Here is a 19,331-nt window from a genome sequence, read left to right on the forward strand (position 1 = left end):
GATAAGTTCAGCCATTAAATCATAAGGGGGTTGAAAGATATTCATATAATTTGGTGAAAAATCTGATGTGCGAGATGTCTGATCTAGCATCAGACTTAGAGATCTGCAACAGCTGATATTTTACTCGTTATATGAAAGTGTAGCAACTAATACACCTCTCATACTGTAAACTTGTATGTAGAGAATAATTTATGACCTTAACTTGTCCAAATGGTTTCCACTTAGTCTATAACACTATATTTTCACTTTGAAATTGTAAATATGGCAAATAATGAATACAGAAAACTTACGATTATGTTTCTTTTAGGACTGCAAACATAATACCACAGGTGATCACTGTGAACTCTGTGCTGTTGGTTACCATGGAGATGCTACTCAAGGGTCACCATTTGATTGCTTAATCTGCGCTTGTCCACTGCCATTGACATCAAACAAGTGAGTATATTGCAAATTGGTCATTTTTCTCTAGGGTTTGAAATGGACCTGTGCAAACCAGAATAGCATTTAATTTCGTAAATTCTTGGGACTCTTCCATTATGCCTCATGAAAAATAAATCTTGGCCATTCTCATTCGTTTTGTTATTACATGTACAGTAGGGCATATCGGAAAAGACTAAATTTTTTTTTTTTCCAAAATAAAAAATTTAAGGGTTCGCAAAAGTTGCATAATGGTGCTAACTTTTCGCACAAAAACTTGGATCTTCTAGAAGCACTTTTAACTGAACTGCAGAGGGGTTCTATTCGATTATCTTATTTTTTCTAACATAAGTATATTTGCAGGTCATTGCTTGATGCAGGCTGCTACAATTTGTTATTATTGAGAGATAAAATAAAAGGAGTATTATTTTTAATTTCCAGGAGATGGCAGGAATGTAAAATAAAAGGTACAAATATATTCCAGGTTGCATCAACCCAAAATTCACCACAGGGAGATGACTGCTAACGAATTCCATACATCCACCCACCTACTACTGTTTGTTTATTCTATATTTATTTTAATTTTGCTCTTCAGAAAAATAATCTGCTTTCTTCTCACAGGATTGAAGTAGCTTTCTTGTATCCAGTGTGGACCTGATAAAAGTATCTCTCTTTTTTACCACAAACTGTAGCCCAAGCATCGTTGTCTGTCTTTGCCAGTCTCTTGATCGATTGTATGTGTCATGGGAAACGATTTTTTTTTTCTTCAGCAAATTCCTGATCATACACCATACTCTGGAAATCTTCAGTAACTTAACTTAAATAACGGAGATTCTGGTATAATGAATTTCACAAGAAACGAAAGACAAAATGTGAGTTCTTCAATCATATTCTAGCAAACTACCTTACAGTAAGTCCAAAACTGAAATTCATAAAAAAACCAAGAATATAGAAAATAAAAAGCGATTGGAAGGATGCTATAAAATGAATCCCACATCATTGGCCTAGAAAGAATGTAGTAGCAACATTCCACATCGCAACCAAGCATGTTCACTGCATCGGTATTCTTCACAGCCCAGATTGCATGCTGTGTAACCAAGGCAGCTTTATGGACTACAACATCTGCCTACTTGTCCACTATTGTTAGGAGCCATTTCAGTGCACAGATAAGATACTGGGAGGCAAGAGAGAAGATGAACCTCCTTTGAAACTTCTGTTAATTAACAGGAATTGGGTTTAACCTCTGTTTTAATTTTATTTTTACTTTTTTTTTAATATTAAATTTTGTACTCATCTTTGTCTTTGTTCTTAGACTAATGACTGCGATTAACAGCCTCTGCATTTAATAAATAATAAATTAAATACTAATGCAGAAAAGTTCTTTATTGTTTACCACTGTTCAATTTATAAAAGTTCTAAGGAAGGGATTTTTAATAACACTTCTGTTGATACTACACAAATTTAGTACTAAATAATGAACTTTTCTTGGTATGAATAAAAAGTTAGATGTTTAAACATGTTGTAAAATATGCAGTGGGTTGATTTGTTTATTGTGATTCATAATAAATTTGATTACGATATCTCTAAAGGATGTCAGCAATGTAGAAGTATTTCTAAAAATGACCTTATTTGCTTGAAAGTTGTATTTCAATGTTCACTCTTTGAAACTGATATGCTCTGACATAAGCTGCTGCTAGCCAAATTTATTTTGGTGCCTTTTTCTTCAACCATTTAGTGTCTTCCAAGAGCCTCTGTTGCTGTGGTACATAATGTCTACGTGTTATACATGTACTTGTATTATCAATAACTTTCTGCAGTATATTATGTAATATGGTACAAATAACTTACATACCTGTGGGTACCAAATTATTAGTGTAACAAAATTCCTATTTAAAGTGTGTTCAGTGAAGTAGGATTGCCTTCATGAAACATTCATCGAAGTAGGACATAGTAATGGAATAAAAATAAAATTATGAAATAACAGTAGTATCATAGAATGTTGTTAAATTAAATGTAACAACACGCATAATTCAGTAAAACTAATTATTTTAAAATGTTTATTTTCTTTCTCGGTGGTACATAAATGAATTTGATAACTATGACAATATATAACCCATAATACGAATTTATACACGTTCTTTTAAAAAACCTGTGAACATCCATATAATTTTCATTAACATGTAATTATATAGAACATTTCAAAACAGTTTTACCTTCTCCAAATCATGCAATTTCTCTGCATTTGTCATATAATAATAATGATGATAATAACGATAACAATAATAATAATAATAATAATAATAATAATAATAATAATAAATATAGTGTTTTAATAGTTATATGTATATTAATTGATTAATTATTCCCTTTCATTTCAGTTTTGCCACAAGTTGTGACCTTAGCCATGATGGTACACGTATTAGCTGTAACTGTATTGAGGGATATTATGGTACACGTTGTCAATCTTGTGCAGCTGGTTTCTATGGCAGCCCAGAGGTACCAGGTAAGATATTTTCAATGCTAATAGAATTTAATGCTTTCCACGCTGGTAACCTGGTTTTGAATCGCAGAGTCAAAGTGGAATTTGTGATGGACAAAGATGATGCTGGGTGATAGGTTTTCGCAGAATACTCCTGTTCCACTCTTCCTATTTTCACTCATTTTCACAGTAATCGAGTTTACCCCAATTCCTTCCTCACTATTCTCACTCACGTAACTACTTTTACTCTTTCTCTTATCGTTTGATTATTCTCTTCCTTATACTTCTCGATCTTTTTTAAGTTCCACTTCAGTTACACTTCTTGATCGCATCCCCACATTTTTCAGTCGCATTTAATATCTCTAAAATGTTAATATCCATATCCGTAGCTGTCACAAGTTCTGACCTTTCTTTACTGTTCATCTCAGCCTTATTTCTTTCTCTGTTTTTCTTCCTACGTATTTCTTCTTTCCTTTCAATTTCATGATCTCTAACACTCACTGAATCTATAAATGGGTTATCTATGCTGATACTGTTCTGAATGGTTTCTTCTCTTCCTCTTGTATTCCCCTCCCTCCCTCCCAACACTTTCATTTGCATATACTAGATTTTCACTTATACTCGCACCCTTATTACTCTCATTTCCCCCCTTTCTATCACTTTCCGACTCCTGGTTTCTCTTTTTTTCCCCACTCGCCTCTTTGCTAGTGCCTGTGTTCCTTGTTACATTGCCACTAAATTCAATAACTCACTTTCTAGTTACAGACAAACATATCGAGGTCTACCTCAGGGCGCTGTCCTCAGCACAACTTTATTCAATATTTATATAAATGACTTACCCTTCCTATTAGAGGAATCAAACATGAAAACAGCACTATTTGCAGATGATATAGTTTTGTGGACTTCCGGATCTTACAGACATAGAGACAGAATTCAAAATTCTGCTCTTAAAGCTCTAACTCAACTACATGAATGGAATACATCAAATTTGATGACACTCAATTTAAGCAAAAGTAACTACCAAATATTTTCACTTGGTAAAAAAGAAAGAGAATTCAATATCCAATACAATGGCCAACACCTTCCTAGGACTTATGAATCCAAATATCTTGGAGTTATTTTCGATAGTAAGTTAACATGGAGCAACCATTTGAAATACATTTCTGAAAAAGCTCGTAAAAGATTCTCCCTTCTAAAAAGACTAGCAGGAAAGAAATGGGGATGCTCTAGGAATACTTTGAACGCTACATACAAAATGTTTATACAGCCAGTGTTGACATACTGCGGAGAAATTTTAATTACTTCACCTTTCATAAACGACATAGAATATGTTCAAAACCAAGCTCTCAGACTCATTACTGGTGGAATCAAAACAACTCCAATAGATTCTATGAGATTCCTCACTAATATTAACAGCATCAAAATGACAATAGAAGAAAAAGCATTGATTCAATATGAAAAACTTATTAGATTACCAGGAAACAATTGGCATTCATACAGTCCTCTCTGTAGATTGAAAACTCAAAAAAGTTTCATATCCATTGTTCAAGAATTAAAACAGAAAATCAATATCCCGAATTTAAAAGAAAACCTACAAATTAAACCAAATCCTTTAACTCTATTAAATATGGAATATAATCTAAATTTAACAGAAGAAATACTGAAATCAGAAGTAAACACTGAAATACTAAAACAATTGTCTTTAGAGACAATTAATATTAGATACCCTCCACAAAACTGGCTTCATTTATACACTGTCGGATCCTTGATCTCCAGAGAACAAGGTGCCGGTGCAGGTGTTACGTGCTGTTTCTTCTCACTTTATAGATCTCTTGGGTATGGAACAACAAGTTTTGATGGAGAAATCATTGCAATAAGTGAAAGTCTCAGGAATCTTCTATGCCACATCAGTAAATTTAAAAATGCAGTTATATTGTCAGACTCCAAAGCAGCTATTCTATCAATAGTCTCTAAACACACACCTTCATCTCAAACAGCAGAAATAACTAAAATGCTCTCTCAATTAATATCACTCAATAAAAGAATTGTATTCCAATGGATACCATCCCACTGTGGAGTTCTGGGAAACGAGAATGTGGATGCTTTAGCAAAGAAGGGCAACACTGCTACTTACAGACCTGTTACTAAATCTACATATTACTCTGTGAAAAGATTTATTAAATCTTCATACTTAGACTTCAACAAACAAAATTTGATAACACAATCCCATGGGAAAAAATGGAACTCTCTGCATCAAAATCCACAGTTAATTCCCGATTTACCATGAAAATCGTCTGTAGCTGCATTTAGATTGGCAACAGGCCATGATTGTTTGGCCAAACACCTGCATAGAACTGGAATATATCAGTCCCCTAACTGCCCATTGTGCAACTCAAACCAAGAAATGGATTCGGAACACCTCAAAATCTGTGCTTCGGTGGCTGGTCATGATAATATCTTTGAAAAATATTGGAGTGCAAGAGGTCAAATGACTTTATTGTCAAATGCCTGGCATTAGAAAACAACAACAACCACAACAACAACAACATTCTTGTCCGCATTTCTGTTGGAGTGCGCTGCCCTTACTGCTGCTCTCCGAAAACTCGGATTCACCTTACAGTGCACGATCACGTTACTATTTTATTTCCATGTTATGTTATCATCTTCACACTTCCTTTTACGTCAATATGTGGGTTCTTGACCTGGCTACTATTCTCACCTGTTATGGTGTGGTGATCGTCATAAAATAATGCTTTTGTAATAATTGCAGAATTCAACAACTAATGTATAATATTTGCATCCATTATAGGTGACTACTGCAAACCATGTTCGTGCTCGGGAAATATCAATCCTGAAGATCCGGGATCATGTGATTCAGTAACAGGAGATTGTCTACGCTGTCTCAACAACACATATGGCATGGCTTGTAACTTATGTGCACCTGGTTATTTTGGTGATGCTGTACTCCTCAAGGATTGTCAAAGTAAGATTAACATTCTAGTGTATATAATAGCATGTGAAAGTATGTTTGTATATTCTTCAGTTTCCTATCTAGCTTCAAAATATTACCATTAGGGATACATTGAGATACATTCTCATGAGTTTTAGTAAATCACGTCCTCTTTTCTCCCTTTTTGTTTTTGTAAGTCCCTCCAGTAGGATGGTGAATCCCATTAATGATATCAGCCTAGTCAAGGAACTAGTAAGCGAGACTTCTGCATTGACATGGCCTGATTACTAGTACGAAAATATTTGCTAAAAATAAAAAAAAAAATTTTTTTTTTTAATATAACAAAAATACCTTACTTAGCTTGGAAAAAAAAAAATGTTACTAGGTACTCACCAATCACACTTCTGTATCAGTTGCTAGTAGTTGGCCGAGAATTGCAGTGAACAACAAAGGTCATCTCCAAATTCTCCATCACAAATGCATGCCGATTATCTCTGAACAACGACTTGTACTGTGAAAACTATCTTTCCACATCACAGGATATCAGACATGCATATTTAAAGAGAGAAATGTCACAAACACAAACACAGTCAATTTCACCTACAGGCACACCCTCCAATACTTGAGCAACCTTACACGTTTTTTTTATATCCACTGTTTTTCCCAAACACATTCTGGAATTTGTCCCTTAGTAATTGTGCTTCTGAATCTGGTAGCAAATCTAGTTTAATTTCCACGGCACGCACCTCCCTGTTTCAGACAACAGGTTTTCGGATGTTTCGAGTTTTTTTATGATGTCACACAAAAAGCTTAGATTTGCTAATAGGAAAGCCAAATCGTTTTTTAAACAACCATATTTCAGTTTATCTTGAAGGATATCGATTGACGAAGCCCAATAACAGGGAATCACAACAAGATATACTGCCTTACTTGCGAGAGATTTGTTTAAATTAAATAATGTTCATACCCAAGCTCTTATCTGTTGTGTTTCACAAACAAAGTGTGGAATGAAATCATTTTCAGCAACAATAAACATTCCTAATTATGTGTTGCAAGATCTCTCCTGCTTGTCCATGTTAATTTATTCTCTAATAATAACACTGATATGCTGCCTAGCAGTTCTCAGAACTTGAGGCGATACTGTTACAAAAATGGAACACGGATACACCACACAGCGATTAGAAACACGAAGCAACCAAGAATTCTTAAAAAAGATAACGTACTTCTGAGTGATATAATTGATTTAGTTTTAAAATATTTAAAATTTCTTGTAAAAAATTATTTAAGTAAAAAAAATCTCCAAGATGTATGTGTTTATAATAGATTTCCTGAAAGTATGTATTTACATAATTTTTTTGTGAAAATATGTGTTTTTATGTGAAATAAAATTCTGGTTTTAAACTTGAAACTTCATGTTCGGAATTTTTAACTTTGCAAAAAGAATATTTAATTACATAGAAATCCGCTCCTTACTGATTACCTGGTTGGTATTGTGACATCAGATGAATTGAAGCATGGGCTGTAACAACGCTGTAAGCAACAAATTTGTGAACAATGAGATTCCAAGATAAAAATGCACTAACTCTGCTTTCTATTTAGTTTTTCATTGTTTTTGTAAATCTTTTAAAAATTCTGCTTACAGTGTTGTTACGGCCGTACTTCAGTTATTATTAACAATACTTTACAACTGAAATAAAAAAAAAATAATAAATAAAAACTAGGTACCTATATTTATATTATGACATAGGAAGCCTTAATTGTTAACAATACTTCAAAAATAAATTTAAGAATGGTTAATAAAACTTAGGTATGCATGGCATTAGTGTCTTTACTAACAGAATTGTAGATTCTGAAGTTGCCTCTTCTGTTTTTCAATTACAACTTATTTCTGAGGAATACGGGATAGAAATTGGAGAAGAAGAACATACAAAAATCAAGGCTTATAAAACATTGGCGAGGCTTATGTATGAAAGAGAAGCTTGGACCAACACCTCTTCATTCTTCTTCTGTTCTCAATTGGTGTAGCCAGCTGTCCTGTGCATGAATCTCATCCTACATGCTCTTTGTCTACTTTTGTACTTTTCCTGAGAGTCCAAGGCCTACAGATACTGTCTGTAATCATTTTTAATATGCTCATTAATGTTATGTTTACGAAAATCGGAATTAAGAGTGGTATACAGTAAATGTTAATAGTAATTACTTAGGTAGTTTGTTTTACGAGACTTTGAACAAATTCATGCCTTTTCATTTGGAAAATTTAGCATCTTGTTTCATTCTTTCACTTACTATTAACAAATATTTTTACAACCAAGCTGTAATCATTTCAAAAATAAAGAGCTCTCTGGCTCTTCCTTAACTATTCATCACCAGCAGGCTTGGAACTTTTTGTTAAATTCACAATGAAAACTAAGTAATTTCTCTTAGGAGAGCTTTTTTTATTGATACTAAATTAATTTTCTCATGTACCGGGGTTTTCTATGTAATACAAAAAATCACAAAGAAAACCATCCACCGAATCTTAAGTGAATCATCATTGTATTTTTTTTTTCAGATGACCAATTAAGTTTTTTATTGAAATTATTATAGTTCATTTGCACGATTACTGCAAACATTGATTTGTAAATGCTGAATGTAAACAAAATACGCCCAATAATTTAGGAGAACATACACAGATGGATAGATAGATGACTGAATTGATGGACAGATGGACGGACATATGAATGGAAGGACGGACGGATGGAAATAGGGATGGAAGAATGAATGGACGGACGATCAGTCTCCTCACAACCATTTTCTTGACATCAGGGAAACTGAAAATGTGTATTTCCTCGAAAATCTTGAAAGTGTTTTTTGCAATATCAGCTATACTTCCTCTTTATATTGTGTGTAATGAGAAAGTAAAAAAGAAGATGGAAGAGACATTGTGTTAGAAATATGTTTTTGTTGGACCATAATATGAAGAGTAGCGCAGTCAGTATAGCACTGGCCTTCTGTGCTCAAGGTTGCGGGTTCGATCCTGGCCCAGATCTATGGCATTTAGGTGTGCTTAAATGCGACAGGCTCATGTCAGTAGATTTACTGGCATGTAAAAGAACTCCTGCACACCAGTGATGCTGATATAGCCTCGGCAGTTGTAAGCATCATTAAATAAACCATAATTAAAAAAAAATTAATAATACGAAGAGACAATAAAGTTTATGGATCATTTATTTACAGCTTGCGACTGTGATACATGTGGTACAAGGGAGTGTGACAGCTATACAGGGCAATGTAACTGTCGTGAAAATGTGATTGGAGGGAAGTGTGATCGTTGCCAACCAGAACATTATGGCTTTAAGTCTTGTCAGGTTTGTAAATGAAATTATGTTCTTTGTTAACTTGTGATGTTATTGAAATGTTATTGTGCCGTGACTTGTTCGGTACTTATTATATATAATATGCATGGATGAATATATAATAGGATGCGAAACTTACTGAGTTTCCCGTAACACATACTAGAGGCGCTGTTGTAAAAATTGATCTTGCTGCCACCTGTTGGGAGGAGGGGCGTTATTACATCTAGCAGCGCACCAAGTAGCGAAAAGAGTAACTAATTAACCTACTCCATGCATTTAGTAGCGCACCTGGTGACGAAAATGTTAAACTGCGCAGAAAGTATTCCCTCCCACCCTCATCGATATTAAAAACTAACCCAATTTAAAATATAACATTTACATTTTTATTCCTCACAGCATCTTCTAATGAAAATTCTTACCGGAGCTAACAGGAAGATAAAAGAGACGATCTATTTTACACTACCCAATTAAAATATAACCAGAAAGAGACAAAAAAATAAAGCAAAAGGTTAGATAATTGGGATTGTATTCTTTGGGTATTTATTGTACAGCACAATGGAAAAGTCTGCAAGAACTACTTAGATAGTTCAATTTATTATATTACTATTACTTTACAATACATTCAACAACACTATTTTTACAACGTCCATAAACATCACTGTTTAACACACATTGCTTATACACACGTAGTATCACTTTATGTTCACTTATTAGCAAGTTTCTGGCTGCCAACTTCTCGAACGGATAGATAGAGAACTCTGGGTACCCAACACGTAGTTCTAATGTTCACCACCTACGACGTTGGGCGCTGAGATCTTATTTGATCCCCCTGCTGCCAGATGGTGCTGACCGCAGTTTCGCATCCTATTATATATTTATCCATGTAATATGTCTACAATTTGGAATTTCTCGTTATAGATATATAACATGTTTTGATGGGCTTCATTTTCTTCAGATTACTAATTTCGTAAATGTCTAACATAGAGAAATGTGTATACTTCTCACAATAATATTTTAAAATAAACTAAAAATCACACACTATTATTATGCCTTAACAGCTGCATTTATTTTTCTTTTACGCATTGATAAATAGATCACTTGTTTTACTGCAGCGAGTTACCGGACACCACTGCATTCAATTACATTAGGCTCAAATTCTTTTTACGACCTATCACCCAGAATAATTTACATTGAATGAAGAGTTCAGAGCCATAGTGGGCCAAGCACCATTTATTAAAAATGGAGAAAACAAGGATTAAAGTTAAGCGAATACCATAGTTTAATGAAGATTGACATATCATTTAGTTTTAATGTGTATACTTTATATTACTTGCTATTTGTTCCCATTGAATTATGGTAATAACTCCATTTTAACCCTTGTTTTCTATGGTTTTAGTAAATGGCGCTTGACCCACTATGGTTCTGAACCCTTCAAATAAGAACAAACTAAACACATTTTTTTAATATATTATATTACATATATTAAAAATTTTAGAAGCATAAACAATCTTCAGATAGTTTGGGGTTGCAGGTAGGCAATATAAACACCATAACATAAACATATGGTGCATACATTAAAACAGTTACGGTATATATTTTTTTTTACTACATGACCCTCCTGTGTTAGAGAGCAAAAGAGTTAATAGCTTTATTGCCAAGAATTCATTATTAGTTAACAACAATAATAATTCTTCAGTTTAGAAGAAATTATGAATATGGAGAAATGTTAGTCATTCTGTTGTAAACTTTTTTTTTCTTGGCCCTTCAAAAATGCATTGAAGACTGTAATACATAAATAGTAGACTACGTCTTTTTCTTCCATTTTTTTAATAATCGAGACTAACAAAGGGTAGATGAAGATCTGATTTGTATCTTATATTAAAATTATAATGTTCTGATTACTACTAAAACTACTGGGTGTTCAGTTCAAAATGTGTCATGTTTCGCCGTATGTCGCCATGTGGCTAGCCGATGAGCCTAGAGAATTCAATCTTCCTACACTTCCGCAAAGGCGCATTACCTATGTGCCAGAGAAGTTGCCTAGCAAGTACGGCGTTAATTCTGAAGAGTACCGGTACGTACCGATACGTACTGTAACGCCGATAGTGGCAGGAATGTGAACTGTTTGGAAGCACGTACTGAGGTGAGCTTTTTTCTTACTGTCGGGATATGGCGAGAGGGTTAAGACGATTTCTTACATATTTGTTGACATTAAATTTGGACGGTCAACATGGACACGGAGCATTTGATTTGTTTTGTGGAATGTTACCGTACGCAAGCGATGATAAAAAATACCCCGCGTACGACTTGCCCGCGCAAAACACACTTCGAAAGAGGTTATAGTGGCACACAGACCGTACAGACCGCCATCTGTTGCTACGACGTTCAAGTTGTACCGTACACATTCTCAAGTTCAGATTGAACGCCTTGAATAATAGGCAACTTCTCTGACATAAAAGCTGAAACTCGCTTCAAATCGCTGACTCACAACAGTGACGTCATGACACACTTTGAAATGAACACCCAGTATATTGACTTTTAACATAAAGTGTCATCAGGGAAATAATAATATACTCACAAGGTAGCCTGAAGTCGAGACTTCTAAATTTTGTAAAATCTTTTTACATGATCTTCTATATACACCTATCATTATGTGTTTAGCCATGGTCGACTCTAATAGAGCAATAAACTAATATGTTCAGAAGGCTGGATGTATCAGTTTCAAAGCTAAAGTATCAGGGTCTTGGCTAATTCTAAAAAATGGAGCTACCGGTACATCTATCATTTCGTTTCTTTCTGGTTCTATATCATCTACTGTTTCAAATGTTTCCGAGGACCATTTTACAAATCTATACTTGGCTGATTTCATGCCAAAACTTAAAAAGAAAAACTCAGCATAAATTGTAAATACTCTTCAATATGCGAAAGCAAGGCTTAAATTGCATACACCACGTGCTCGTAAGAAGACTGATGCCTATGCACATGTTGCCAAGTTTCCACCTTCCGATCTTCTACCAGAGTCGACCATGGTTTAGCTTGAAATGAGTTAGTCCAGAATATTAATACTGGTATATATTTCATTATAGTATGCCATTTTCAGGATGTTTATATCTTCAAGAGAAAATAAGGATTTTTATACATAATTAAAGAGCACAATTTATGAGTAATATAATCTATATATGTTTTCCAATTCAAGTGGTTATCCAGTTTCAAACCAAGAAACTTTGTGGTTACTGTATAAATTATTTGAGATCAATTATTAATAATTAATTAATAGAATATTAGGAAAATTGAATAATCATTTAATATGCTTTTTTAATATTGTATTACAAGTACTATTCTTATAATTATTGTTTTTTAGAGTCCTAATTAATATATGTATCGATTTTTAAAGTATTTTTGTAATTATATGTAGAATTTATTGTTATTAGGAGTTAAAGTTTTGTTTAATTTTTTAATGAAGAATTTAATAAGAAATATTGTGTTTTAGGGATGTTTGCCATGCGATTGCCAACTTGCATCAGAGAATTCATACTGTGATGACACAAATGGACAATGTCTTTGCAAACCAGGTGTTACAGGTCGCACATGTGAACGTTGTCAGTCTGGGTATTGGAACTACAGTGAACACGGATGTGTGTGTAAGTTTCAAAAATACGTTTTGAATACATTCAAACGATTACTGTTTCTTTATTTGTTTGCTCTCTGGCCAACTGCATCTGATACTTCCTAGCAATTTGAACGTCTAATATAGTATGTATAGGGTTATTATAATATAGCTAACTTAGTTGAAATTAATATAACTGCCAAACAAATTGAGCTGTGGAATGTGGGAAGAATGGCATTTAGCCTGTTGTCCATATTTGACAATTGCGAATATTATTGACTTCATCATTGAGAGAAGTGAGCCTCATCTGTCCACGTATTTTAGATAACCATTTCAATAATTGAATTATTAATTTCCCAACTGAGTTAATATACGTTATGAGAAGTTGTATCTCTCTTCTTAATCAGCTTCCTTCACTTCAAATATCATTTGCCATTTATAAGGATACATTTTCAGAAGTTTGCATAAAATTTTACAAATAGTACTGTATGACATTTTTAAGCATTTGCTAAAGACGTTAACATTACTAATTGATAACAGATTTTCTTTTGTTAAATTTTAGTTTTCATGAAGAATGTCTGCAACCCGAATATCACTAATTCCACCACTCTGCATGATTTCTGATAAATTGAAAGCTAATGTCTTACTAGCTCATTTTTTATGCTGATTTCCATTTCGGTTTTATTTGTGTTTATGCTTAATCTTTCTCTTTTGCTCCAAGCCCACACCCTACCTAAGGCTTCTTTCTCAAGTTTAAACAGCTTGCTAACTTGACGTCTAAGAGTTAATATGGCTAGATCATCAGTATAGACCTGAATATATTGTTGTTGTTTTCTAATGCCAGGCGTTTGACAATAAAGTCATTTGACCTCTTGCACTCCAATATTTTTCAAAGATATTATCATGGTCAGCCACTGAAGCACAGATTTTGAGGTGTTTCGAATCCATTTCTTGGTTTGAGTTGCACAATGGGCAGTTAGGGGCCTGATAGCCTATATTCCAATTCTATGCAGATGTTTGGCCAAACAATCATGGCCTGTTGCCAATCTAAATGCAGCTACAGACGATTTTCGTGGTAAATTGGGAATTAACTGTGGGTTATAATGCAGAGAGTTGCGTTTTTTCCCTTGAGATTGTGTTATCAAATTTTGTTTGTTGAAGTCTAAGTATGTAGATTTAATAAATCTTTTCACAGAGTAATACGTAGACCTGAATATAAAATTCAGCCTATATTATTAGGTCATCTATCACAAGACACGACAATACGGGTGGACAATATCTCCCTGTGGGAATCCGCTTGTAAGAGACATAGTTGCTAAATTGTCATTTATACATGCTTTAACAACTCACTGAGATAGTAATGTTCTTATCCACCTGTTTAAGATGTTCTCGATAGCTCTTCTGTCTATAGCTATTCAGTCATATAGAGTCGAAGGATGTACAAAGTGGAGCAAAATGTATGGTACATTTACATAATACAATGCTGCATAACAGTACCTAGCAACAGCAGCTTTGGAATTGTTTGTTTTTTCTGGGAGGTCTGCTATTTCATTTGTGATGAATCGGTGGTCCATGCAAATATGCATCCAGGTTGTGGAAGCTTTATTCGTTTAAATAGTGTAATCGCAGTTCAGCATTTCTTTTGCCAAGGACATGTTATCATCGTGTTCCTGACAAAGGGACAATTGTGTGATGGGTCCAGTCTTGGAGGAAACATGGAAAAGTGGAAAATAAGAAATCGTCAGGTAGGCCAAGAACTGTCCAAATGCCTGAGAATGTCAATCATGTTTGAGCAGAAATGCAGCAAAGTCCACAGCACTCAATCCGCCAACATTTGCTGACAATACAAATCAGCTGGCAATCGCTTCACCGGATATTGAAAGCAGATTTCAAATTCCATCCATATAAGCTGCAAATTGTTCATGAGTTACGTACAATTGACCGGCAGATGAGAATAGAAATATTCTGCTTAATTTGCTTATGTCAGATGAAGCACATTTCCATTTAACCGGATTTGTCAACAAGCAAAACTTCCGGTATTGGTTAGACACCAAACTTCAGTTGCTTCAGGAAACTCCACTGCACAGCCCTAAAGTTACAGTGTGGTACGGTGTAGCCAGATTTAGAATTATTGGCCCATACTTTTTCGACGATCTCCAGAGCAGAACCATTACTGTTAACTCAGAATTATATCTTCAAATGATCAACACCTTTCTGATACCCGAATTAAGAAGGATAGGACATCTTGACACATGGTTCCAGCAAGATGGGGCTACTGCCTACACAGCCAATATCAGCATAAATATATTGGGACAGCTATTTCCGGGCTGACTCATTTCACACTTTGGTAACATCCACTGTCCCTCCAGAGCCCCGGACTTATAAGTTTCAGATTTATTTTTTGGGGCTTGGGGAGGAGGTTTATTCCACTCGCAAGGAGACAACTGCGGAATTACAGGCTTCCATCCATGATGAAATTGCAGCCATTCCACACGACATGTTGGCATGTGTGATGGATAGTTTCCTGAGTTGCTACACATTTGTGAAGTGAATGAAGGAGGGCATTTACCGAATGTAATTGAAAAAAAAAAATAAGCATCTGTTGGCATTAAAGTAATGGCAAAATATATGCATTTGTTTGGAAATAAACTGCATTGCTGGGTACGTAAACATTCTTCTATAATTCATTGTTCTTTTTGTACCATACATTTTGCTCCACCTTATATTATCAAACCCTCCTTTAACGTCAAGAGAAATCCCAATGCACTGTGTCCCTGAATAACCAATCCTTGAAGCCTTGAAAGAAGATGATGAAGGGCAGTCTGAGTGGTTTTACCAGATTGAAAGGCATAGTGTCTATGATGAAGTGGATGCACTTTCGGAACATTTTTTATATATCTGTCAACAAATTTTTCCATTGTGTTTAACATAAAAGTTGATAGACTAATTGGTCGATAGGATTTAGCCTAGATAAAAACACTTTTTCCTGCCTTTGGTATGAACACAATCCTTGCATTCCTCCAACATCTCGGAACATATTCAATTGCAGTGCAGGATCTGAATATTCTTATAATTGGTTTGCTGATTCAAAGAGTAAAAGGTACCAATTTTCTATTTAAGCCCTTGAAAGGATGTAAGTTTAGAGGCTGTTTTGAAGTCTACATGTCGTGGTCCTCATTTGACCTCTCTTTCTGTTGTATCTTGCTCAATCTCATCACCAGAGAAATACTCTTTCGTCAGATCTTTTAATGTCTTTTCGATTGTGATGGCAAATTTATCATTAGGAAGAATATAGGATATAGGTCCCAAACTGGCGGACAAATCTTTTAATGTGATTTTGGAGAGTCTTGTTGCAGGAGCCAACGCATTTATCTCCTCGCAGCAGTTTTACCAGGCTTCCTTCTTTTATTTCCTAATTTTACATTTAAAATCTTTTCTGAAGAACATGTAAGCCTTCCAGTTGGATTGAAGATTAGTTCTTCTGGCTTTATTGAATAGTCTTTATAATGAACCTCATTGTTTTTCCAAATTCTTGGTCCACAAGTATATTTAAAAATTGCTATTTCTCTGAGAAACAAGACAACTTTCCCAGTAAGTTTGAATGATGATCAAGGCCTGTATAGATGCCTCTAGCTCCAACTCATTGGCATAATCGAATGCCGGAAAAGTCGCCACAGTGCTCTTTAATTCCTATTGGAGGAGGTCCCAATTTGCCAGTCTGGGATTTTTATAGCTATCATTAAAGCTAGATTCAAATCCCAGCTTATAGAGTTCGTGCCAATAATCTGACAATAAGCTGAGAAAGGACACATGCCATTCGTGAATCTTATCTCTTATAACCTGAGAACAAAGAGTAAGATCAATAACTTCTTATGTTTTTATGTGTAGAAGGTTGGTACCGAGCCTCTATAACTCTCAGCCCAGTTGCCTCAGGGATTCGAGTAGAGCCACCTAGCTGAGTTAATGGTGGGAATTGGCATCATATCTTACGAGTAGCGGCAGTCCTCTTCCTTCATAATATATCACAAGTCTAGCAAATAATTATTCAGGGAGTGACTCTACAGGCACATGTGGAAAGTGGGCAGAACGATCTACAGTACTAAGTTCTTTAGGAATTCCTTATAATAGAAGTCAATGCAAACAGCCACTACATCTCTGCTACAGGAGTCAGCTAGCAAGAGTGCATTGATATTTTGTAATATGTGGGGTGTAACTTTAATATTGGCAACACTGCTGTAAAAGCGAAACGAGACAGAGTTAATTGTTGTCACTTTTACCACATGTTAGTCTTGTCTGCCCTCCTCCCCCCTAAAAGAACTCTTCCATCTGACTCACAGCGCATGCGCTGTGGAGAGTTGAAGTTAGTCTGCTGTTAGTTACAGCTCTAAGCGGTTGTGTTTCGCCATGTTTACAAAGCAGGAACAGCAATCTTGGTTCAAAATTCAATTTGACCGTGGTCATACAGCATGACAATGTCATGACGGTTTTGTTGAGGCATGTGGAGAAACAGCTTTACCATATAGGACTGTGGCGAGGTGGGTTCGAGCCTTCAATGAGGGGCGTGACCATGTGGAAAACATGGCTCGGCCGGATCGTCCAAGTTTTAGTGAAGAGGAATTGCAAGCCGTTTCCGTGCTGTTAAACAACGATCGACGACAGACGGTACGTGAGTTAGCCCAGGAGATAGGAATATTGCATATGACTGTGTTTTGTATTCTAAAGAATTGCCTAACACAGGATAACACAAGGGCGCACACGGCACACCCTGTAGCTGATTTGTACCGTCGCTGGGTGTGGGAAGTACTTTTCCATCCACCACATTCACCGGACTTAAGCCCCTGTGATCATGACTTAATCCCAAAGATGAAGGAACCACTTTGTGACGTTCGATTCCAGACGTTCTTGATATTCTGCAGGCAGTAGGGTGGTCCATCAGAAACATCAACAGAACAGAAGCTGCTACAGGGATATTACGACTTCCACATCGCTGGCAACGAGTTGTAGACAATGCTGGTTACTACATTGAAGGACTGTAGAAGTTTCACAGATGTATCACTTGTATATCCGTAATAAATAAATAGTTGCCATTATTAAAGTTACAACCTATGTATATACCCAGTACATAGTACAAGGAGTAGGTTCAGATGTGCAATATTACACCACCCGAGCTTCTCATACCTTTAACTTGTCTCTTACACACCCAGGGTTATGTAAGGGTCACTTTAATATCTCTTAGCATCATGTATAGAACAGCTCTGTTTATGCAGACTGAAGATTCGCCTGCAGAAAGTTTATTGTCAACTTATCTCGTAAGTTGCTTGAACCCACGACCTTTGCTTCCTCTCCATGTGGGCACTAGGTAGTCCCCTCCAATGTCACTCTCTTCATCTTGTACCATATAAGAGTGGTTATACTGGTTTCTGTATTTTTGTTGATTGGTTCATTAAGTTCTAAATTAAATGGAATGTTAACAGATTCTATTGGGTTGTCATTTAAGAATATATTTTCTTTAGGAAGTGAGATTTCATATAATTTTTGCACTATTCAACTATTGCATTTGTTTGAATGGAAATTTAACTTAACTATTTTGAAATTTTTTTATCGGGAATATTTGAAAATATTTTAGTACAATCATCGTGTCAGGGGAAATAATAAATTGTAATCAACGTTAAAAAATGCTATCTTCTTAAGGTGAAGACTATGCAACATATGTTTACAATGCAGTATATGACTTATAGACAGGCTTAGGATCCGGGACACTTTAGCAACCAATGTATGCACAACTTGACTATAGAGTTCCTTGAACATAGTAGACAGACATACTGTGAATGTAAACAACGACGTCAATGTGCTGCGTTATATTCTACTGATAACAGTAATGGTGGAAAATGAAGTAGGATACATACCTCACAAATTTTCATGTCCCTCGGCGACGTTGAAGGCATTAACAGTACCGGTACAATGAATAACCATGTACATACTTGCAACTGGTTCGAAAAAACTGTTCACTATGAAATGAAAATGCACTGTGATGGTCTGAGTTCGTTTCTTAGGGAGAGACGGAAGAATACTGTACTTCTGATCACGAATCGGACTGTACACTAACGCACAGGTAAACAAAACTTACCCACTTCATTTGTAGGGGAGACTGTTGTACCTTTAAACACTTTTCATATTTTATTTTTTTTTTTATTTTGGGAAATGAAATTTTTTAAATGAAAAAATGCTTGAAATAATCATTGAAGATTTCTTTACTATTTTCTATATGTATTTTCCTGTTTTACAGACCTATTAAAGATGGAAAAAGTAAATTGAAGGGATATGTAATGTGTTCAAAGGTACAACAGGTTCATGTACCTTGGAACATACCCTCTTGTATGTTGAAACACATGATATATAGGTGGGAATATAGCTGTAAAAACTGACAATCATATTTAAAATGTATCTGCCATCATAAACCAGAGCAGGCTTCTCTGATTGAGATTTTATTTCCTGGAGGAGCAATAACTGCTTCAACAGATTTCTTCAAGGCATCCGGATCGA

At 35.2% G+C, this 19,331-nt stretch overlaps 1 protein-coding gene across 2 annotated transcripts in view; it reads left to right on the forward strand.

The window, feature by feature from the left end:
- LanA (laminin subunit alpha) overlaps positions 1-19,331 on the forward strand; it is a 275,604-nt gene that overhangs the window by 173,744 nt on the left and 82,529 nt on the right. For both annotated transcript variants that reach the window (XM_069841346.1, XM_069841347.1), the window contains exons 29-33: positions 308-435; positions 2,796-2,920; positions 5,706-5,879; positions 9,063-9,193; positions 12,672-12,822. In XM_069841346.1, the coding sequence (XP_069697447.1) occupies positions 308-435; positions 2,796-2,920; positions 5,706-5,879; positions 9,063-9,193; positions 12,672-12,822 (709 nt within the window). The remainder of the gene's footprint in view (positions 1-307; positions 436-2,795; positions 2,921-5,705; positions 5,880-9,062; positions 9,194-12,671; positions 12,823-19,331) is intronic.

This window comes from Periplaneta americana, chromosome 12, assembly GCF_040183065.1.
Source record: "Periplaneta americana isolate PAMFEO1 chromosome 12, P.americana_PAMFEO1_priV1, whole genome shotgun sequence".
NCBI classification, from domain to species: Eukaryota; Metazoa; Arthropoda; class Insecta; order Blattodea; family Blattidae; genus Periplaneta; species Periplaneta americana.